General features: G+C 38.7%; 1 protein-coding gene across 2 annotated transcripts in view; it reads left to right on the top strand.

Moving 5' to 3' along the window:
- Nucleotides 1-24426, top strand: part of LOC109912652 (pro-neuregulin-2, membrane-bound isoform-like) — a 663648-nt gene that overhangs the window by 526293 nt on the left and 112929 nt on the right. For both annotated transcript variants that reach the window (XM_048604004.1, XM_020512077.2), the window contains exons 2-3: nt 15974-16136; nt 20926-21044. In XM_048604004.1, the coding sequence (XP_048459961.1) occupies nt 15974-16136; nt 20926-21044 (282 nt within the window). The remainder of the gene's footprint in view (nt 1-15973; nt 16137-20925; nt 21045-24426) is intronic.

Below are 24426 nucleotides of genomic sequence, written 5' to 3'. Positions count from 1 at the left end.
CATTTTTATTCATAATCGCGTATCAAAGACAGTTCATCCTATGATAACTTCTTTGAGCTGTCAATCAAATTGTAAACCTAAAAACCGTCTCCACGGCAACCAAGTGTTAGTAATACAACAAACAGTTTTTGAACTTTTGGAACTTTTTTTCAATGTTTATAGACCCAAGTAGGTGGCTTTTTTAAAATCATTTTTGAAGCATTGGACATTCAATTAATTTATCTGTTTAACATTTCTGTTAACTCCAGCAGCTTTCCAAGAGCATCTACAATCTCTCTGAAGATTTGCAACTTCCACATAGTGGATCAAGGCCTCTGTGCTCCAATGAAAATGGGATCTGTTTGTACTCAGCACTGAGTTCAAATGGCCCTGGTGTGTTCCTATCCACTTCAATTCAGCCCTAATGAAAATAGAATCTGTCAGAATAGGGCAGAACTTTCAGACCCAGGTCCCACCTGCCTTCTTTAAAGGTCTCCAGTGTCTCTAGATCTCTGCAAAAATCTGGTCCGATGTTTCAGGTCAAGGACCTTTCTTCAGTTCCGAAGTTAATTATGTGTTTCATTCCACTAAAAACAGCATTGCCCATTAATAATGGTAGAAAATAAAATAGTAAAATCTAAAAAGCAAGCCAAGCACTAGGGTTTATTGCTGGAATAAAATTGAAACACAGAGACCTTATGCTAAACATGTGCCAAATGTTCAATGGACTGCACTTAGAGTACTATCTGGTCACACTGGAGAGTGAGCAGCAGAGATCTGCAGCTCGTTCCAGAAATGTGAGTTTATACCTATCGATGAAGGAGGAAAAGACAGACTATTTCCTCTTGAAATAAAAAGGCTGAGGAGTGACCTAATTAAAATTACGCAAGTTTTTTATAGAACACAGAGAGAGAGAGAGTTTCCACTGGTGGGGAACAGCATAACTAAAGGCCTTCGATGCAAGAGAGCCAACAGAAGATCCAATGTGGAATTCCAAAGAAGCCTCTTCACCGAAAGAATGATGAGAATATGGAACTCGCTATCAAAGGAAGCAGTCAAATTTATTAGTATTTATGCATATAAGGGTCAGCTAAAAAAGGTATAGAGAAGGGAATTAATGGTTATGCTGGTAGAATGCAATGAGGAAAAATAAGCGGAAATTGAGTGGAACACAAATGGTGAGTTGGACCTATTGAGCTGAATAGCCTGATTCAATGCTGGACATTCTCCCCGTGTCTGCGTGGGTTTCTTCTGGGTGGTCTGGTTTTCTCCCACAGTCCAAAGATGTGCAGGTTAGGTGGATTGGCCGTGCTAAATTGCCGCTAGTGTTCAGGGATGTGTAGATTAGGTGGGTTATGAGGGATGGGTCTGGGTGGGATGCTCTGAGGGGCAGTGTGGACTTTTTGGGCCGAAGGGCCAGTTTCCACACTGTAGGGATTCTATGATCTATGATAATTCTATGGTTAAGAAGATAACCCAGAGGATGAAAGCTCTCTTCTTACATTCATGCTTCACCATTGTTATGTCTTCTGGTCAGAAATGTACACTTAGTCTGCCAACAGGGCCAAATGCAATACACTTTCCTATTTTCCGTCTTACAAGACTTAGAAAATGAAATTGAAGTGTGGTGAGATTTAATTTGAAATGTGGTGCTATTTATAAAACAGATCTGTAATCATCCTCATCTCAATAAAGTATTTATCAGGCTACTTTTTGGAAAATTGAAGTAATGTACATAATAAAGCAAGTGGGATTATAATATAAATGTCATGTAACCAGATACTGAGCAGTAACACTGAACTCCTGATTACAAGGACCATAGCTTCCCCTTACAAGAATGTTCAGAGACTCACTGATGCTAAACCAGAGAGACTATTAAATGATATCAGATCAAAAATTGTATTTTAAGCACAATCATTTTAATTCTCATCTGTGTTAATTTGCTTTTTTTTTCATCTTACCCTTGTTCTTTTTTTTCAAATTCTGTTTATCTGTAATTTATAATAATTTAGTTTTGAGAAGGAATCTATGGCAGAGGTATTACCTCATCTGTTCTGTACACAAATGCTAATAGACTCGGTATCTCCAGCATTTTGTTGTTTTTCTTTTAAATTTTTGTAATTATTTTTTGTTCATTCTCATGAATCTTTGCTATTTACCTTCTCTGCTGCACTGTCTTGTATGTGTGGCAGATGGAGGAAAGAAGCAATGGAATAATGTATAAGTAGTTGTAATAAACTGGTCCATTTAAATAAACTTCAGGTATTGGGACTGCAGTTAGAGATTTCCTTGAAATAGAATAACTCACTGAGCTGCCTTTATGTATTTTCATATTTGTATGACCCATTATTGCAAGGCAAGCTAGTGCTTGGCATCCAATTAGTGTGAAAAGCTTGTAAGTTGGATGGAGATTGTACATTTCTGGCTGCAGATCAGGAAAAAAAATAAACAATAACTTCTTGCTTTTCTTTCTCCTTTTCATTATGTTTCTGACATTTTGAAGTGTGACTATTTCAGCTCAATATTGACCTTTTAATACATGTCAGAGTTTGATTTGTTTTGCTCAGTGCCTTTGAGCATTATTTCAATAGCCTCAATTAATTGTCAATCAGCCCTTCAGATCTTTTTCCTTTACCACATATATTATCCTCTTTCCAATTAAATAATCAGCATTTTTTTCTGCCTGCATTTGTCTAGATTGAAATTATCTGCCACCTGTCTGCCAAATCCCAAGTTTACCTTGTGCAGCTTTGCAGTCTACCACCTCCATTTGTTTGTATTGACTGTAAATTTAGCCACTGAACTTGTGACTCTTAGCACTAGATTATATATGTAATTTATTGCAGAATGTAAATAGCTGTGTTCCTCAGGGATCTAGACTGGGACCTCAGTATTTCTTCACAGATATTAGTGACTTGGATGAAAGAATAGAGAGTGATGTATCTAAGTTGGTAGTTGGCACTCTTTATGTTGCAAAGTTTGGATGGGAGCAGGAAGTTACAAAGTGACATATACACTAAATGAGTGCTCAGCTCTGAATCTGAAAAGGATGAAGTGGAATGTTATCTGCTAGGTGAGGAACTAAATCTTTGGTGGAACACAGAGATTTGTGTGTCTGTATATGCAAATCACAAAACTCAGGTACAAAACTTAATTAAAAAAGGAAATGTCATCTTGGCCTTAATCTCAAAAGGTTATAGTGTATGGCACTGGTTTAGTTGGGAAACTTGGTCAGTGTGGATGAGTTGGTCACCCAGTTATAGGAAGGATATTATTAAGCTGGAGAGGGTTCAGAAGAGATTTACCAGGATGTTGTTGGGTGTGGAAGCTTTGAGTTATAAAGAAAGGCTGGATGGGCTGGGAGATTTTTCACTGGAGCATAGGAGGTTGAGAGGCGACCTGGTAAGAAGTTTATAAAATAATGAGAGGTGTAGATAGAGTTAATGCTAGTTTTCGTTTCCCTAGGATAGTAGATTTCAAGACTAGGGGGCACATTTTTAAGGTGAGAAGAGAGAGAATTAAAAAAGACACGAGGGGCAAATTTTTACACAGATGGTAGTTTGCATGTGGAATGAACTTCCTAATGAAGCGGTGGATGCGGGTACAATTACAATGTTTAAAAGACATTTGGATAAGCACATGAATAGGAAAGGTTTGGAGGGAATTGGGCCAGGAGCAGGCAGGTAGGACTAGTTTAGTTTGGGATTGTGTTCGGCATGGACTAGTTGGACCAAAGGGTCTGTTTCTATGCTCTATGACTCAATGTAAAAGTCAACAAATGGCACTTCAGTAATATGGACCTAATTTGGTGTGGTATGATGGTTTGGAATACCAAAGCTCAAGAAAGTTGGTTGATCTCGAAAGGGTGCAGTGCAGATTCAGCAGAATTAACAAACAGAAAATAGTGGAAATACTCACTAGATCTTCCAGCACCCTAAAGCATTAACTGTGTTTCTTTCTGTACATGTAGCTGACAGACCAGCTACATTTCCAATATTTTCTGGGGTTTTTTTCCCCGATTTCAAAAATCTGCTCTGTTTAGCTTTTATTTGACCAGAATTATATCAGGGCTCTTCTGGGTAGTAAAATGTTAATGGTTTGGAATATTAAACAAAGCAAGTCAGGACAGGCACACTGAGCGAGATCTTACTGGTAATATTCTCCTGGAATGATGACAATCCCTGTACATTGAGTTCTATTAGTCAAGTAATTACATATCCGTTGTAAAATATTTCCATTAATTCCAGCTGTCTTTGTTTTCAATACAAGCCTTCCAGAGAAACTGTCTCAAAGGCTATACAAGTAAGTCATGCCATGTGCAGCGCTCTACTGTTATCACCTCTAAGATTTCCTGCTTTGTGAACCCATATTAACTATCTTTTGTTTTAATTCATTCTTGAGGTGTGGGTGCCTTTATTTAAAGGCCAGTATGTATTGCTCCTTACTGATTGCTATTGAAAAGGTAGTGTGTGAAGACCCCGTCTTGAACCACTATAGTCCATCTTACTTATATGCAACTGTTAATGTCCTTTTTCCTGACCCCATCATCTTTCCAGTATGCAGTGATTTCTGGAAGATTTGTATCAAAATTCCTATTATCTGTTCCTTTGATTTATTTGTCTTAAGCACACTATTTGGCAATTATACTGATAGTAATGTGAATAGTGTCATAGCATTCTGCTACAACTCTCGTTAGTTCCTTTTCCAAGTCAAATAATTTACCTAACCCCTTTAAAATATTTGCAGCCTGTATAGCATCAGTTGTCATGCTGTCATCTAATTCCACTTTCAGTGGCCTCGCTCAATTGCTCAGTTGATGTTTTTCTCCTATAAAAACTTTTATTATCATCTTTTACTTTTGCTGCCATATTGAAGTCAAAACGTGTATTTGACAATCTAATACCTTTTTATTACACTCCTCAAATGTCTTTTGACATTGAATCCAGTTTCACTTTGTGCCATTTCAGTAGCTTAAAGTTTATTTTTCTCTGTTCTGTGAATTACTTATCTGTCTGGTTGAATGAGACTGAGGTTGCAGAGCTTTTGGACAGAACATTGTTGAGATGGCAGGGTTCCTGTGCTGCCTGCTTGAGGCAAGACAGGCCAAAACACATGCCTATCAGGCAGTGGTAACGACATGCGCAGGTCTTTATCTGGAATTAAGACCCCAGGAAAGAGGCCTTCCCAGTGAAAGCTTCCTTTCAGAGGCCAGCAGCCTCTTCTACTCAGGGGCACTACTGAGGAGGCCTTGGCTGCTATCAGAAGAGAACAGGCTTTGGCCCCATAATTGCAGAGGACTCAGGACAGATGTGTGATTTGTGGTGGGTGATGGATGGGAGAATGGTGGTTGTTTCTTGGGTTTATGGTTCGAAGAAGTGAGGGGCAGGAGAATCAGAGGTTAAGACTCACTACCACCCCCCCACTTTGCTTAATGTCCAGGCTCTCGCTGATTGCCTTTTATCAACAGACCATCCAAAGTGACAAGTTGCCTATTCAGATTGAACTACAGCTCACTTAATCTGAGTTACGCACCAGAGGGCTGATGTTGTGAAGAGCTCCTTGATTGACCATTCAATGGTTTCAATTGATACGATGGTGGGAAAATCAACTATGGGCTACTCTGCCCAGAACCTACTTCCTGTGGAAATGAGAAAGTGGTAGGATTTGGGTAAGAACCCACCTTGCTTAAGTAAGCAGCTTCCTAACTCCATGAATTGTCTAGGTTCATTGCATTCAAAATCAAATTCTTGAAAGAACTCGATAATTTCCTGATTTATTACATATTCAAACATGCCAGACTCATTCTGACAAGATTGCTTATGTGCATAAAGTTGACCTCCTCAAATTTGACAGGTTTGTTTCGGTATTTATAATTACTGGAATCTTTGTCATGTTAAAAATGATCATCATGATCATCGGAACTTAATGTCGCACCCATCCTTGTGTTGAGGATTTAATTGTCCCTATTATTCATAATTAAATTACAGATTTTTCCCATGTTGGCACTTAAGCAAAGTTAATCATAACCAGTCTTTCATACTGTAATTTGGTAGTGCTGAGAAAAGACATAGTTTGTGGAGGTCTTTTTTTTGTATGCGTCAGGACATTCACAAGAATACCAGTGTGAAGTGGAACAACATGAGAAGAAAGTGCTGATTTGTTGGCACATGGATTGTAATTGGTAGAAATGATGTCATGCAGAATACATCAGTTAAATGATAATTGACAGTTAACTGCAAGGCTTTGTTTAAATTTAAGCCAGACAGATTGAGTCTGATCGATAAAGGGCAGGAGTAAACCACAAAATAGCTGTCATGTGTGTACGTGCTCTTTCTGTATGTAAAGAACAAGGCCCTGTGTATTAATATATGTAGCTTTCAGCACATGTAAATACACCATATACTATGAGCCTGACTGATGATCTTAAGTTAGTTGTCAGAATGACCCTGACAGATTTGAATATATAGAAGTGAATTTGATTCTGAAAGGCAATGAACTCATGGAGTTGAGAAAGCACTTAGTGGACACTGGACACCAGTTTCTAAGCAATTCTGTTGCAGAATCCCATCCAATGTTGGACACTTTTTTGAGCTTTGTAAGTGTGGGCAGATTGGATATAGTCAGTACCTTGAATGTTGCAAACCACCCAAGGGACATGTTGTTTAATACCATTTGCCAGTCGTTGGGACATACAGCCTATGCACCATCACACCAGCACTGGGATTCATATACCGCATTATTATTACACATTTGTGTGGTGACTTGGCCACTTGTACTCAGAATTGGCTTACCCAACAAAGGCAGAGGGTAGTGGTAGAAGGGTATTTTTCTGGCTGGTGTTCTGCAGGGATCTGTACTGGGACCTCTGCTGTTTGTGGTATATAAACATGACTTGGATGAAAATGCAGAAGGGTGGATTAGTAAGGTCGCAGACAGTACAAAGATCGGTGAAGTTGTGGATAGTGTAGAAGGTTGTCAAAGGATACATCAGGATATAGATCAGTTGCAGATATGGGCGGAGAAATGGCAGATAGAGTTTAATCTGGGCAAGTGTGAGGTGCTGAACTTTGGGAGATTAAGTTTTAAGAAAAAGTACACAGTTAGGGGCACACACTGAACAGCATTGATATACAGAGGGATCTTGGGGTTCATGTCCATGGCTCCCTGAAAGTGGCCACTCAAGTAGATAGGCTGGTAAAGAAGGCATATGGCATGCTTGCCTTTATTAGGCAAGGAATTGAATACAAGAGTCAGGATGTCATGTTGCAACTTTATAAGACTTTGGTTAGACCACACTTAGTGTTCAGTTCAGGTCGCCACATTACAAGAAGGATGTGGAGGCTTTGGAGAGGGTGCAGAAGAGGTTTACCATGATGTTGCCTGGTTTAGAGGGTATGAGGTTGTTTTTTCTGGAGTGGTGGAGGCTGAGGGGAGACTTGATAAAAGTCTATAAAATGATAAGATGCAGAGATGGGGTTGACGGTCAGAATCTTTTTCCCAGAGTTGAACTGTCTAATACTAAGGGGGCATGCATTTATGGTGAGAGGGGGTATGTTCAAAGCAGATGTTGGGGCAAGTTTATTACACAGGGATTAGTAGGAGTTTGGAGTGCGCTGCCAGGGCTGGTGGTGGAGGCAGATACCATAAGGGACTTTTAGGTAAGCACTGAATATGCAAGGAATGGGGGGATACAGACCAAGGGCAGGCAGAAGGGATTAGTTTAATTTGGCATTATGTTTGGCACAACATCTTGGGCCAAAGGACCCATTCCTATGCTGTACAGTTCTATGTACTATGTTCTAGGTAGAATGTCCTTCTGGCTTGATTGTAACATCCTATTAATGGTGAATGCCACTCATGTTGCTACTCTATAGCAGCAACATGAACCAGCTAGCTTAACCTTTTGCTCAGTTATGGAGTTTTTAGGTCCTACATTTTAGGATTGAAAATGACAAGCTCAGGGCCCATTGGTTGTTACACGATATAAAGCTTAAAATGATTTGATCAGGGTCGCCGTTGTCTTGTCGGAAGGCTTTGATGCACCCGATTTCCACATCATGTATGCACAGTGAGAAAATTGCTCGAGCCCAATTTATGAGGTAGCCAATAGTGCATGAAGCTCTAAGAATCCCAAAAACATTTACTGACCAGTGAAGATAGCTGGTAGAACACAGTAGTAGAGAACCCCTGGCAGATTTATCAACTGGCACATCAAGGAAATTTGAAGGCACGATGAAGATATCAAGATATGTAAGGAAATTCCTTTCTATTTGCTGTTTATGACATGATCTTTCAAACTTATATATATTTTCTTAGGTTTTTTTTCCCTTTCGTGCAACAAAGTCATGTTCTTTTGTTAAATGTTTATTCGCAGCTTCATGTGAATATGTTCAGTATCTGACCACCACAGGAAGAAAATTGCAAAAATAAAACTTAGCGTCTATCAAGCCAGATTTCAGTCTGGAATCTGACTTGTCCAGTATTACCATAACCTAAGATCATAACAGTGGTGATGAGCTTTTTGAGTATTGCTGGGTCAACATTCGTTCAAACAAGTGGAGGCAATCATACTAGCAGCATCATAGGAGCAGAGAGGCTGACGTTTCGGGCCTAGACCCTTCATCAGAAAAGCCTGAAACGTCAGCCTCTCTGCTCCTATGATGCTGCTTGGCCTGCTGTGTTCATCCAGCCCTGCACCTTGTTGTCTCGGATTCACCAGCATCTGCAGTTCCTACTATCTCTGAGGCAATCATACTATTGACTTAGGCCTTGTAAATGGTCGGCAGACTTTGGGGAAAACCATGGATGAGTTACTCACCACAGAATTTCCAGCTTCTGATCTGTTCTTTAGAAACAATATTTGCATGGCTGGTCAAGTTATGTTTCTGATCAAAGGTAAAAAAAAAGGCAATCAATAGTAGAGGATTCAACAATGAATACCTTTGCATGTTGTCGGGAGTGGCTTAGATTCCCTCATGTTGGATTGAGATTATAATTTTCTGTTGCCTATGTGGCATGAAAGTCACTTGCCACTTATTAGCCCAAACCTCAGTGTTGTCTAGGACTTACTACCTATGGACGCAGACTGTTGCAGCATCTGAGGTCTTGCAAACAATGCTTAACACTATGATCACTAGCAAACATTCCCAGGTTGCAGGAATAGAAGGTCCTGGGTGAATATGTGTATGGATCATTGAAGGTGGCAGGACAGTTGGAGAGAGCAGTTAATAAAGCACATGATGTTCTCGGCTTCATTAAGAGAGGCTTGGAATACAAGAACAAGAAGGTGATGTTGAACTTGAACAAGTCACTTGTTAGACCTCAGCTGAGTGTTGTGAACAGTTGTGGGAACTACCTGAGAGGCAAAAATGGAAATATATTGGAGACAGTGCAGAAGAAATTTACTGGAAGTGGAATAAATTGAAGAAGTTGGGACTGTTCTTCCTGGAGAGAAGAAGGCTAAGAGGAGATCTTATTGAAGTTTTCAAAATCATAAGTGGGCTGGATTGAGTAGATAGGGTGAAGCAGTTACAACTTATAAATAAACAAGAATGAGAGGGCAGAGATTTAAGGTGATATAAAAATGAAGTAAGGGTGATGTGTGAAAAGACTTTTTCACATGAGTTGTTAGGGTATGGAATGCGCTGCCTGGAAACATGGTGAAGGCAGGTTCAATTGAGACATTGAAGAGGGCATCAGATTTTTTTTTGGATAGTAATGGTATGCGGGGAAGTGGAGAAAAGGCAGATTTGCACTAGATAATAGAACTGATTCAGGAATGATGGGCTAAATGGCCTCCTACTGCACTGTAATAATTCTGTGATTCTGTGACCTTATGTTGGAGGGAAGAGTATTGATGAAACAGTTGATCCCCAAGGAGATGTTGAGGTAAATCATCCACTCAGGCTTCTGGCTGAAAATGTTTGAAATGTTCAGCCTTGGGTTTGCATTGACACGCTGTGTCTCTTCCATCATTGAGGATGGGGCATGGTATTAGTGATTTTATTGTCTGATTCACAATAATTCTCTCTGCAAACTGAACCCAGAAAAAATGAACAGTGCATTGCCTCCAAGGATGCCCAGGCTGACAGAATAATAGTAGGTCAGCAGAAATAACACAAATTACTATTTGTACTCATGGCTTGACATAGCTCCCATGCTACCATTACTGTCAAGCTGAAGATCAATCCTGGTTCAATAAGGAGTGTAGGAGAGCATGCTAAGATCAGGCATACTGAAATACTTGCAAGGAATCTGATGAAGTATAACACAGGACCACATGTATGCTGAGTGGTGGAAGAAACAAATGATAGACAGGACTAAGCAATCACACAACCAATGGATCAGATCAAAGCTCTGCAGTCCTGCTGCATCCTGTATTGAATGGTGATGGATAATTAAACAATAACTAGAGGAGACAGCTTCACAAATATTGCATCCTCAATGATGAGGGAACCCAGCATATCGGCATGGATTTAAGAGGGAACAAAAAAATTAAATATTTTGGAGAGGAAAGGGAGTTTGGACATTGTGCTGTAGTTTACAAGACAGCAGGTTTTGTGAGTAACTGGACTTTGTTATCATTGTGTAATGTCAGAAAGTGCAGTCAAGTGTTTCTAGCGGGGTCCTGACCAAAATACATCTTTAAACGAACATGAGATTTGGGGAAGCATTCAATTTCAGCAGTTGTCCAAAAAGGCAGCAGTATATTATCTTTTCATTATACATTCATTCTAATTTTCCTTTCCATGGACCTCAGCCTGTTTTGTCAATGTTAAATTTAATCTCATTAACTGGCAATTTATCTCATTGCTGTTTTTGAATCACTACATTGCATGACATGCATAAACAAGACAGTAACTCCACTTCAAAAGTCTTACATTGGCTACAAAGACCCTTAGGATCTCCTGAGAATATGAGAAATATGATATAAAAACAGTGGAAAGGAGGAACACTGGTTTGGACAGTGTCGCTGGACTACCTTGGAAACCACAAGGGAAAGATACAGAATCAATATCTGTTTTTTTCTGCCAAACATGTTATGAAAGCCATTTCAAATTGTCATCAGTAGCGGTACATAATCCATCACAAAACATTCTTTCACTGGGGTTTTTGTTGAAGTTTGAAAGGAATGTACACTTCTTAGGAAATATTTCAAGGTTATCTATTTCTGCTGGGGGAGGAAAGACAGTCATAACATAAAGCAGTCAACCATTAGAGGAGAAATACAGCAAGTAAGATTTAATGCTTGAGATTTTTGAGTATTCAGTTACTGTAATTGCTTGGCCAGGTCAAGTTATGTTCACCACACTATCTTTGAGTAAGTTAACTCTATATTTTTTTCAAACAAGTCAAGATTAACCATATACTTCAGCCAAAGTAATAATAGAGGATAAATTGAATTGCACATTGTATACTTTAATATCAGATATTGTCTCTTTTTACATCATAAATTCATTTAATATTATTACAGTTCAACGTTTAGCTAGAAATTTAGTAAGCTGTCAAGTTTGGAGTTCAAGGATACAAATTTGTCTTAGACAGTGGTGCAGAATTGCTGAAATTGAATCAGTGTCCCATCTATACATAGCTCTAGACATTTAATTTCATTGATTGCAGTGGTTTTACTGGCAGAGGGCATTGAAGACATAAAACAGGCTTACAGTGCCACTGGAGGATTGTGTGATTGTAGTGAAGTTTACATAAACCATTTCATTATGCACGTGACAGAGGAATTTGCAACAAAAAGTTGACAGAAAGTGTGCAACAATTTAAGGTTTTCAAAACATAGATATCTGGACAAATATTTACGCATAAAATGATCTATATGTATTAAATTTACATTTAGATTGATGCTGTTTCAATCCTGCTGGTGTTGCATCTGTTTTATAAATAAAATCCATTTTTTTAAAATTTGGTTTTCATGACAATACTAGTCTCTAGAGTGAGCTAGGTTAAACCTGCTATTATGGATCATCTAGAGGTAAGCTAAAAACGATTACCTGGCAGTTTCTATGATCCCCATGTAGACCAATAAATTCCAAAAGAACAAAACAATCTAATGGAAGAAACCAAGAGACAAGTTTTCATTTTTCATAATTTTTGTTTTGACAGTCAAACTACAATCAATGCAAAGTCAAGAACTAGAAAGCAAATTATATTTGGTAGAATCTATAAGTTACACAGTAAATAGCAGATAAAACGAATATAGCTTGTTGCCCATCCCCTTAGCATTGATTGCAGCACATTTTACTATTAAAAAAACCTCAAAACTTGATCTTCCTTTAGTACTGTTCAACTCCTACTCTTCAAGCCAGATTTGTTCATTGGATCATTTCCAACAGCAGCTTTACTCTATTTGAGTTGCATAGGTACATTCATCACCAAAAGGACACATTTCTTTAACCTGCTTGTAACATCCTGATGACGTGGATTCCCAGAATCATTTACATCCTGCTACTTAGACATCTCCATGTACCGTGCAGCCAGCTTTGGTAAAATAATTTGACATACTGGTAGTTACTTTACTTCACATGCCTCTGGTTAAATCCAAACCAGGCTTCCACCCACATGATTTTCCATACTCTGCCTGTACTTTTGCAGCTATAATGTGATTCCAAAACAATGTTTTTGTCCCATTTGGATTTAATCAGTCTCCATTTCTGGGACAGCCTGCATGTTCAGTCTGTTTCCCCAGAATTTTCATGTAACAGCCTAGAACCCTTAAGCAGAACCCCTCCATTCACCCAATACCACTCATGCCTCTTTCCAGAAATCTGAAGATTTAGTTTCAATTTCAGTTAGGGATTTTCCCAAACAAGAAATAGGGTTTTGAAACTCAAGTTATTGCTAATTACAGTTTCAACAGCTTTCTCCTTTGGTCTTGCAAACAATCTTGCTACAGTTGTAACGATGACATATAATGTTTCTCCTACAATCTCAGCATCACTGGAGATTTTTGACTTTTCTAAATGTCTTGGTAAAATGTCTTTTTTGTATAGATTACATTCAATGTTATTTTGAATGTAAACAAAATCCTCCTGCTTTATTATTTGTTAACAATAATGTTAATTTGTTAATAAGTAAAGATGAATTGTGGATCAATGACTGTTGAATATTTTACTTTTTTGTGTATAGGCATGGGCTGCAATATAACTCAAATTACTATGTTCATTTTGAGAAATGGGAAGTTCAAAAATACTTGTGAGAATATATTTTTATTTTATTGCCATCTTAGCTTTGTACATGCTAAGTAGTGAAGTTCCAATGTGTGAAATAAATGCATTGGAAATTTCCTGGGAATTCTCCTGATTAGCTGTTGTACATTTGGCAGAAACCTCAAGATGGTGATTCTTGTTTCACTGGGCTCTAACAAAATCAGGCCCATTGATACCAGACATTTACTATACTTAAAGGATCCAACTGCAGGTAGCTCATTAAACAAGTGTCTATAAGTTTGTTGTGTGGATAGGAGGAGCATAATTACTGTGGCCCATTACCAATTGTCTTCACCGTCATCGCCATGGCTACCCCTACCTCCCACATAACTTTAATTTCAGCTTCAGGTAGAATCCTTCAGAATTCTCTCCTCACACCCAGCTGACAAATATATTGCCTGTGGGTGCTATACATTTGCTGCTTGCCAACAGTGTCTCAGTGTGGTTCAGCCCTGTAAAATGACTTAGGTTTCAAGGCTTGGCCTGAAGGAATGTATTGTATCCGCTCCTCCCACAACCACCTAAATTGAAAATTACTCCAGAGATTTCTGACGATCTTTCACCAAATCGACTGTAAATTGGCAGAACAACAAGAAACTTTCCAACAATGGTCAAGAGGAGCATCCAAATCTCTTTGCAAATTTTTCATGACTTCCCTTGGTCTGGATTTTTCAGAAGTTGAATTACTTTGTATTGTGAAGCCAAATGTTATATTCCATTTCTATCTGCTTTTCTAAAATTATACTAAACCCATAATGATTTAAATCAATGATCTATATTCGGTGGTTTACAGATCTTATGTTGTAATTTTGAGTCTACTGATATAAAATTTAAAGGCCAATAGCTTATTCCCTTTTCTTTCCCAGTTGCTCTCTAATTTTACCAACTTATTCTTCTTATTCCATGTTTTGTCCATCTTTCAGATGTCTTTCCCTTTTCATTTCATCTCTTTTGTTCCTCTTATCCTGTTACTCATTTAATTGAGCTTCCAGTGTGAATGAATATCCAATAATGACAGATTGAACAACCAATGACTAACTTGTAGCCAGAGGTCAGTATCATGACATATGTAATCTTGTCCTTCAATCAAACTAAAATATAGAATGATCCTTAAATTCAGAACAGATAAGAATAAAAAACAACAAAAAGCAGGAAAGTGAGTATTATGGAAAATAGAAAGCTGAATGTTCTATGGATTTTTAAGTTAGGGTCTCCAGGATATGAAGCAAAGGTTGGATAAGGTACAGATTACTTATAAACTAATTGAATGCTGGTATAGCCTGGGTTAGATATATTTTTGATCAGCAAAGGAGTCAAAGGTTTAGGGGGCACAGACAGAATAGTGAAGTTATGGAAACAATAAGATCAGCCGTGATTCTATTGAATAGCAGTATAGGTGTGAGTGGCTGAATGGCTTACCCAGTTTCTATTATTCCTGTGTTACTTCTGCAGCATAACATCCTCAAGTTCTATAGAATTGTACTATACAGGGATTCACTTTACATAGTTCACTGTTTGCCAAAAAGTAATTTATATTTATCATCTTATTGTAGCAAAGAAAACAATATGGACCTTTTTAAAAGTGCATTTGTAATTAACAGAATATTGACTCTGATGACTATTATGCATGTAATTTCTGTTTAATTTGCTTATTACATGAATAGTGGCTGAAATGCAACTTTGCCAGTATGCAATATGTGTAGTAATGGAGTAGATTCCTTTGCACACGGCCCTGTGTTATGTAATGTTATGTGTTATGCAATAGAAAGTGAAAGAGGGTGGGGATTATTAGCAAGCAGCGAATGCACAACCTTGCATTTTGCATTCCTGCCAAAGTAAAGCTTTACCTCACCCTATTTTTATATTTTCACACCAGAGGCTTTTTTTTTTGCATGATTCTATTGTCGGTAAATGGTACTTGAAAACATTTTGAGCTTCGTATTAACTTGGAGGCACAGGTGGCAACAGAGAACAGAATGCTACAGTAAAGCTACACCTGATTAATTTTCCATTGCTGCAGACACTTCAAACTGGCACCAATAGCTCAATGTATAGTATGAAAAGCAATACTGATAATTGCTGGATAAAATCTGTGAAATCACTGCAAGAAATTTTAGGAATTAAGTTGCAGCATTTCAGCAGAAAGGTACACCTGCATGCACAGGTCATTGAAAATAGTCCTTTTATAATGCCAGAACATGAAACTACTGAAGGAATATTAGCACACTATCCAGTGTTTTAAGCTTACTGATAGTGTTTTCAGGTAACTACACTGAGTGGGAGAGATTCCATACCTGTGCATTCAATATCTGAAACAACTGTTAACAGTAATGTTACAAACATATGCATATACAAATCTTCCTCTAGTTTTCTTATGTATTTGCTTTTTATCAAGTATCTCTTATGCCATCTGGCATTGTATCGACATTTCTGCCACCACTTTAGAGGGGCATTAACAAAGAAATCCTAAATGTTACTCTGTATGCCATTTTTTTGGCAGCCTTTCTATTGCCAGTTATCTTCTCAGGGTTCTCCCTACCAATCACCTTGCACCATAACTATGGCCTAAGATCAGCAAAAGCTTCTTTTACGTGGTTCATCCAGACTTTTCTCTTGAAGTATTGATGGGCAATTGGGTGAACCTCTGAGAAAAGTTTTGGCGACCATTTTGTTTGTAGTAACAATAATTTCATGTCAATATTTCTTAGTATTTGAAGGCAATTGTTGGACAAACTCTTGCAATGGACTGATTCCAAGATTAATTTGTGTCTTCACAGCTGTTCCTCCAAAGCTGAAGAAACTGAAGAACCAAACTCTTTTGGAAGGACAAAAGCTTTCTCTGAAATGTGAAGCAGTAGGAAATCCTCGACCCACTTATAAGTGGTTCAAAGATGGAAGAGAGATAAAGAAAAACAAAGAAATCAGGATAAAAACTGGGAAGTAAGTTTACAAAATATAGATTACTACTTTTACATTTGACATTTTATCAATAATTCATTGGGAATTTAACACTTTTTATGTGAAGAACTGCTTAACTTACTTCTACTTAGCAAGACTTCTATAGTTGAAGACAAAATAACAGTGAAAACTACAGACAATAAGTATGCCTTAGTAGAGGTGAGGAACTGTAGTATTTTAACATACGACCCTCTTTTTCTACCTGAGCTTGGGACTGAATCACCCATGTATGAAAATGATTTCTGTCTGATTGATGTCAGAATTAGATGAAGGGAATTTAATAAAGGGAATTTAAAAACTTTCAGTTAACATGACTAATCAGAAAGGCTACAAGAAGTGTCTGGGATTGAACGAGGGGGCATAAATAGAACATTGTTACCAATATAATAGAAGAAGCCTCAGTTTGGCTTGGGAACAAATATACAGGATCCATCTCTACTTCTTCAACTATGACGTAAAAGTAATTATTTTCTGCAAGTGACTCAAATGCTGACCCCACTAACTTCCTTGGAGTTAGACCATTCAGATATTAAGATGAGTATCATGCCAGTGCTTGAGACATCCTTAGAGCATGCAGAAAATATGAAAAATTACTTGTTAAATTTGTTTGATCAAACAAGAGTAACTAGGGATGGGCAACAAGGCCTTGAAGGCAACACCCACATCCCATGAAAGAATTTCCTAAAGTTCTGAAAGTACAGGGACCTGAAAAGGATCTGACGGGCTGGAATATTTCACTGACCCCATCCTCCTTTACATAGCTCCAAATCCTGAATGTTGGTGTCTATCAAAATGCATGTGTTTTGTGTAGTGAATCCTTAAAATAAATCTTTACTATTACTAAAGGAAGAATAAACATGTTACATATGATGAATAAAGTGCCATTCCCCTTATAATCAATATAAGGAGAAAGAAACTGATATAATTATTTCTGTTAATGCTGCTATATAACTGCTTACTGGGTTGTTTATGAGATTGATTTTACTTTGATTTTACTTCCCACTTTGGATAAGTGCCTTCCATTCATTTGCTTTACTCTCTAATCACACAATTGAAGTCAAAAACTCACAGTTTGTTGCATCGGGCCAGAAAGCATGAGTGCCATGAAAGGGGTAGTAGGAACTGCCAATGCTGGAGAATCTGAGATAAAAAGGTATAGAGCTGGATGAACACAGCAGGCCAAGCAGCATCAGAGGAGCAGGAAAGCTGACGTTTTGGGTCTGGACCTTTCTGAAGGGTCACCATTTAAATAATGGTCCATTTTGACGTTATTCCTAACAAAATGGATGACCTCACATTTACCAACATTGTACTCTGTCTGCCAGATCTTTGCCCACTCACTTAACTCATCTATATCCCAGAGTGTCCTCTGAACACTGAGCTCTCCCACTCATTTTAGTGTTATCTGAGAACTTTGACAGACTATACTTGGTCACCAACTCTAAATCAATTGTAAACAGTTGAGGCCCCAACACTGATTCCGGAGGCACAACACTAGCCACTGATCGCCAACTAGAAAAACACCCATTTATCCCCACTGTTAGCTTTCTGGTAGTTAACCAATCATCTATCCATATTAATACATTATCCATGCAAAATTATCTTATGCAGTATGACAAGTAAGAGCATAGCCATTTTCAGAGGCTGGTGATAATGTTTTAAATACCTTTTACAATGTTACAAACTATCACAAATCCATATTCAAACATTCCAGAAATTTTGCAGAATCCTATCTTTGACAACCATTTTCAGGATTGGTCCATTCAACTACACTGTGGATGTCTAAAATAGAAGACAGTGAAACCTTTGTAAACAAAATTCTCCAAAATATTTTCCACATAATTTAGACCACTATACCACAGATAATTTTTAAACAGAGAAGCTGAATCGGTGATTTGACCTTAGCAAGTGACTCATTGACAGGATACATGTGAAAACATCATTTGACTTGACCTCCAAATTCTAACCCTGTTTCTTTTGGCTAACAATTCACTGATTGCATGGGAATTTTCTGGAACACTTTGGTAGAGATCATAGCTACCCTATTTTCTTTTCCTGAGGAAATTTGAACAAAAGTGATTTTTGAATGGTAGTGTATGCTGAAAAATTGCTTTGCATGAATTTACTTCATCATTTGTATGAATCTCACATTGCATTTGCCAAAATGCTCCTTAGGCTGATTCCTCTCCCATGCAAAAGACTGGAAAGAATGACTTTTCTGCAATTAGAGCAGCAGTATAAAACAACTGAGCAGATTTTGCGATGGTAATGATGTTGAAATGGTTAGAGGTCACTGTCATAACCCATCTGAAACAGGTACTGGAATTTTTGTTCCTAAGTCAGGTAACAAGAATCAAAAAATTTTCCAGAAAACCTCACCAGCCTCATGGAGAAAGTGTCCCAGGTGCTGGGATATTTGTGTGGGAGGGGATAGAGTGGTGGTGGCACAAGATAAAGTCAGGTCCACCTCCTCCACTCTCAGGGCCATTCCATGCTGAGCCAGGCTAATTAACGAGCCCCTCTTCAGTTCTCATCAACTCTACCCCAGACATTGTCTGAAATATTAGATCTTCCTAGCCCACACCCCTCATGCTCCCTCTTATCCATTTCCACCTACAAGCCCATAGATGCCAGCCCATGTTAAACCATGACCCCACCCACTTCCAATGACCCGTGATACCCTCTCTCCTAACTCATGTTTTTCACCAATCACCCTGGTGCCTGTATGTCAACTCAGGTCTGTCCCTAACTCCCTCCCCTATTCCACCTTTTTGCCAACTCATTTGGAAACCACCATAGACAGACTTATGGAACTAGGGGAGATTAAATAAAATTCGAAGTATTGATTACAGAGTTCCTCATATAAAAATTGTTTTCCCATTCATGAAAGCATGTTTGAAACATTTAAGTACCCTCAAGTACTTAATCCCATTTTAAAACAAGCCCCATATATCATTCACCAACCCACAACTAAGACAACTAATCCTTAAATAAACCCTTTGACTTGTCAATCAAACTGACTTTAAAGCCCCTGCCCCTTCCCCCCAACTGTGATTGATAGATTATGGATAACTACTCACCATTAGTAATGATCCAACGATAACATTTAGATCTGTATCAGCACCTAATGAAACTTCTAGAACAGATCATTTTCAACTCCTACAGATGCAGGCAAACAGGTTTTACTTTAAAACAGTTTTACAGTTCTACGGTTGTTATCAACCTTTCAAGAGCATTTAGAACGTTAAAGATCTATAATTCCCACACTCTGGGAATAGGACCATTGCTGTGGCAAATGTGAGGCCTACTAAGTTTGGATCTCTATATGTGGGAGTCATGTGACATGTGTCCACCCTGCCCCCAACCCCCAACCCCGCACAAACCCTAGCAAAAAACAGAATGAGTTAGAAACAGGGCAACACTGACATTTCTGAATCTGGTTCCACAAGACATTTTGGAAGGTCTTTGAAGTCTGTATGGCCTGTGTCAAAATCCAGGTCTGAGAGAAACGTTTAGAGTCTGCAAGTGCACAGTATAATGTGGAAATCCAAGACTTGCTGTCACTGATTCTGTGCTTATCCAGAAAATGAGCTGTTGAGGTACCCCCAAGATTGCAAACAATGGGAACTCTTATGGACAATGCATTTTTTTCACTCTGTGCTCTTTTGCTTACTATTTAAGTCCTTAAGAATAAATAACTTGTTGAATGAGATGTAACTGAATTTTTGATGACACCCTAGCTTGACGATTATTGCTAAACACCTTCATTGACCCGCATTTTCAGTTATGATCTTAAAGAAGTTCTACCTGTCATAACTTTTAGAAGTTTGTTTATATCGATATGTCAGAATCTATCTGAATCCAGTCATTGTCATTTATTTTGCTATCTGAACATTTAAATTGAAAGTGCTGAGGCAGAATACTTCAATCTGCTTATTGGCATCATTATTGCACACACCAAGCAATTGCTTTGACCTGGCGCCTGATTTAAACTGCTTTGAAGAATGGAAAACACCACAGGGATCATTAGATCTTTCAGAGTTGCTTTCTCTAAGGTCAGCAGTGAACACTCTTGTTTCATTGCTTACTGCAATATTTTGTCCCATATGTTTGATCTTTGCAGGGACAGTGTAACCTAAATGCACATTAACGGTATTAATAATCTTATAACAGGACATTAAAGTAATGCAGTTTAATTTTCCAAAGGTCTATGTCTAATGTACTGCTAGTTAGATATGAAAAAGTAGAATTCAGGACTTGTTATTTCAATTAAGTCCCAGTAGTTTCATTTGGCAAGAAATAAATGTCCTAATAGTCCGATACTACTATTGCCAGCTGCCTAGTGGTATATCTCTGTGTTTTCAGTTTTATTTATCAGAAAAAAATGCACCAGTAATTTATGCCGAAGATTAACATTCAAACTTTTTGGAACAAGGAAAATGATTCAAAACATGGGTTGCAACTGGATGCAAAGTCTTCTATTGTGAATCCACATGTCTTTTTCAACATTCCCATTTCGTTCTTCTGAAATATATTTACAAATGGATATCCCTTAGAGTCTGACATAACACAGTGTGCAGCTGAAGGAACACAGCAGACCAGGCAGCATCGGAGGAGCAAGAAAGTTGACATTTCAGGTGGGGACCCTTCTTCAGCTCCTCTGATGCTGCCTGGCCTGCTGTGTTCCTCCAGCTCCACACTGTGTTATTTCTGACTCCAGCATCTGCAGTTCTTGCTATCCCTTAGTGTCTTCTTTGGTTTCTTTCTGCAGAAAAAACTCAAGACTTCAAATAAATAAACTGAAGGTGGAAGATGCTGGGGAATATACATGTGAGGCTGAGAATGCATTAGGCAAGGACACTTCAAAAACTACCATTAATGTGCAAGCAGGTGAGTATGTAAATTTTCTGCAGTTCTGTTAATGTTTCTAATGTGCAGAGTGGAAAGCATTACTATATCCGTATTCTTAGGTTGTTATTAGATTTTGTGCTGAATATCATCATTTTTAAAAAATATGTTCATCTATGGTCAGAATGTTTTTATATATTCACCTGCATTTAAAAAAAACGACAGCATCGATTGAACACAATCTCAGAAGAAAGTTAATAAACCAAAGGTAATAGAGAAAACTGATACTGGTAAATGGACTATCAGCTACTTCATTATGACATAATTGCTGTGACCATGCATAGGATTTGAGAAGAGTATTAATTCATTTGCATCTTTTAACAAACAGTTCTTGACAATTATTGTTGATGAAGAACAAATATTGTCTGGGATCCTGTTCAGATTTTAAAAAGGGTTATCTGGGTGTTGAAACATTAACTATTGTTTCAGAAGCCATTTGTCCCTCATTCTTTAGTTGAACTGCACACTTGTAGAATGAGACATTCTGTCACCTTTGCCTGTGATTCCTTTATTCCCAGTAAATCTTTTCCTATTTCCCATTTCAGTGTTTTCCCTGGTACAGCCCTAGATCCTGTTCTCTAAATTTAAAAAGTCCAGATTTAAACTGCGCTGAACTGGTTTAATCTGTGATCTCCAGGACCATATTAAGTACTTCTTAACTTTTTTCAATCTTTTGCAAGAATTGTGCATTACTTTAATCATCCAGGAAAGTAGCTGTAAACCTTGATGTTTGTCCTTAGCTATTAGTAGTCTTGTTACATTTATATTCTTGCATTGTCCTGCTCCACCTCTTACAAGAAGTGCTAGGAGCTCCTAACCTTCTTCCTCACTTGACCCCTTACCCACAAAGCTAAAACTCCCCTAAAGATCCACTTTCATAAGTTCCTCTCTCGTCCCTCCTCATGTCACCAAGCACATTGTAGAGTTAAGATGTACTTACTCTTTCCACTCTATTTTTGCTACATTGGACAATAATCAGCATCCCTTCCTGGCCATCGGGGTGGCTGTTACTGTCTTCCGTTTTCTCTTCTTGAGTACTGTTCCCAGCCTTTTAAATCTGTTACTATCAGTCTCCTCCTCTACCAAGTCTTTGACCATATTGTTGCCACTCAAATTCATATCCAGATTTCCTATAACTTCATTTTTGTGTTTTTCCAGTCAGGTTCCCACCCTTGCCACACAACTGATATGATCCTGATTCAAAGTCACCAATCTCATTGTCTGTGGCTCTGATTTTATTTCACAATTAATTCATATCCTTCTTGACCTCTGCACCTTTGACATGATTGTCCACACCATTTTACTTCAACAATCTCTCTTTCATTTTCATGCTGAGTAAGACTATCCTAGCCAAATAACAGTATTACTTAACCGGTCATAGCAAGAGATTCACTTGCAATGATATAGAACATAGAACATAGAACATTACAGCGCAGTACAGGCCCTTCGGCCCTCGATGTTGCGCCGACCTGTGAAACCAATCTGAAGCCCATCTAACCTAAACTATTCCATTATCATCCATATGTTTATCCAATGACCATTTAAATGCCCTTAAAGTTGGCGAGTCTACTACTTTTGCAGGCAGGGCATTCCACGCCCTTACTACTCTCTGAGTAAAGAACCTACCTCTGACATCTGTCCTATATCTATCACCCCTCAATTTAAAGCTATGTCCCCTCGTGCTAGCCATCACCATCCGAGGAAAAAGGCTCCCACTGTCCACCCTATCTAATCCTCTGATCATCTTGTATGTCTCTATCAAGTCACCTCTTAACCTTCTTCTCTCTAACGAAAACAGCCTCAAGTCCCTCAGCCTTTCCTCATAAGACCTTCCCTCCATACCAGGCACCATCCTGGTAAATCTCCTCTGCACCCTTTCCAATGCTTCCACGTCCTTCCTATAATGCGATGACCAGAACTGTACGCAATACTCCAAGTGCAGCCGCACCAGAGTTTTGTACAGCTGCAACATGACTTCATGGATCCGAAACTCAATCCCTCTACCAATAAAACCTAACATACTGTACGCCTTCTTAACAACCCTATCAACCTGGGTGGCAACTTTCAGTGATCTATGCACATCTTTCTGCTCATCCACACTACCAAGAATCTTACCATTAGCCCAGTACTCTGTATTCCTGTTACTCCTTCCAAAGTGAATCACCTCACACTTTTCCGCATTAAACTCCATTTGCCACCTCTCAGCCCAGCTCTGCAGCTTATCTATGTCCCTCTGTAACCTGCAACATCCTTCCGCACTATCCACAACTCCACCGACTTTGGTGTCATCCGCAAATTTACTAACCCATCCTTCTATGCCCTCATCCAGGTCATTTATAAAAATGACAAATAGCAGCGGCCCCAAAACAGATCCTTGAGGTACACCACTAGTAACTGAACTCCAGGATGAACATTTCCCATCAACCACCACCCTCTGTCTTCTTACAGCTAGCCAATTTCTGATCCAAACCGCTAAATCACCCTCAATCCCATGCCTCCGTATTTTCTGCAATAGCCTACCATGGGGAACCTTATCAAACGCTTTACTGAAATCCATATACACCACATCAACCGCTTTACCCTCATCCACCTGTTTGGTCACCTTCTCAAAGAACTCAATAAGGTTTGTGAGGCACGACCTACCCTTCACAAAACTGTGTTGACTATCCCTAATCAAATTATTCCTTTCTAGATGATTATAAATCCTATCTCTTATAATCCTTTCCAACACTTTACCCACAACCGAAGTAAGGCTCACTGGTCTATAATTACCAGGGTTGTCTCTACTCCCCTTCTTGAACAAGGGGACAACATTTGCTAGTCTCCAGTCTTCTGGCACTATTCCTGAAGACAATGATGACATAAAGATCAAAGCCAAAGGCTCTGCAACCTCCTCTCTAGCTTCCCAGAGAATCCTAGGATAAATCCCATCCGGCCCAGGGGACTTATCTATTTTCATACCTTCCAGAATTGCTAACACCTCCTCCTTATGAACCTCAATCCCGTCTAGTCTAATAGACTGTATCTCAGTATTCTCCTCGACTACATTGTCTTTTTCCTGTGTGAATACTGACAGCACAATTATCTCCAGGGTCCTTTGCCACTTCATTTTCTTCATTCACATGCCATCCCTCAAGAGCTTAAAGGTTCACAGTACTTCTTCGTTGTGTTGCTGTTTAGCACAGACACGAAACCAGGCAGCTACATCCATCTCCCATCTGCAGCTTGTGCCAGCAGTTTACATTACACATGCTTCAACCAAATAGCCACAATTCAAAGCCTATGAGGAGTAGTTCTCCATCTGGCCAATGCAGGAAGACTTCATATAGGGGGTCCTAGAACAGCAGGTCAAGGGCAACATCAG

Source organism: Rhincodon typus, chromosome 12 (assembly GCF_021869965.1).
Source record: "Rhincodon typus isolate 14 chromosome 12, sRhiTyp1.1, whole genome shotgun sequence".
Classification (NCBI taxonomy): Eukaryota; Metazoa; Chordata; class Chondrichthyes; order Orectolobiformes; family Rhincodontidae; genus Rhincodon; species Rhincodon typus.
The sequence above is the reverse complement of the archived record's forward strand: the minus strand, read 5'-3'. Positions and strand labels throughout refer to the sequence as shown.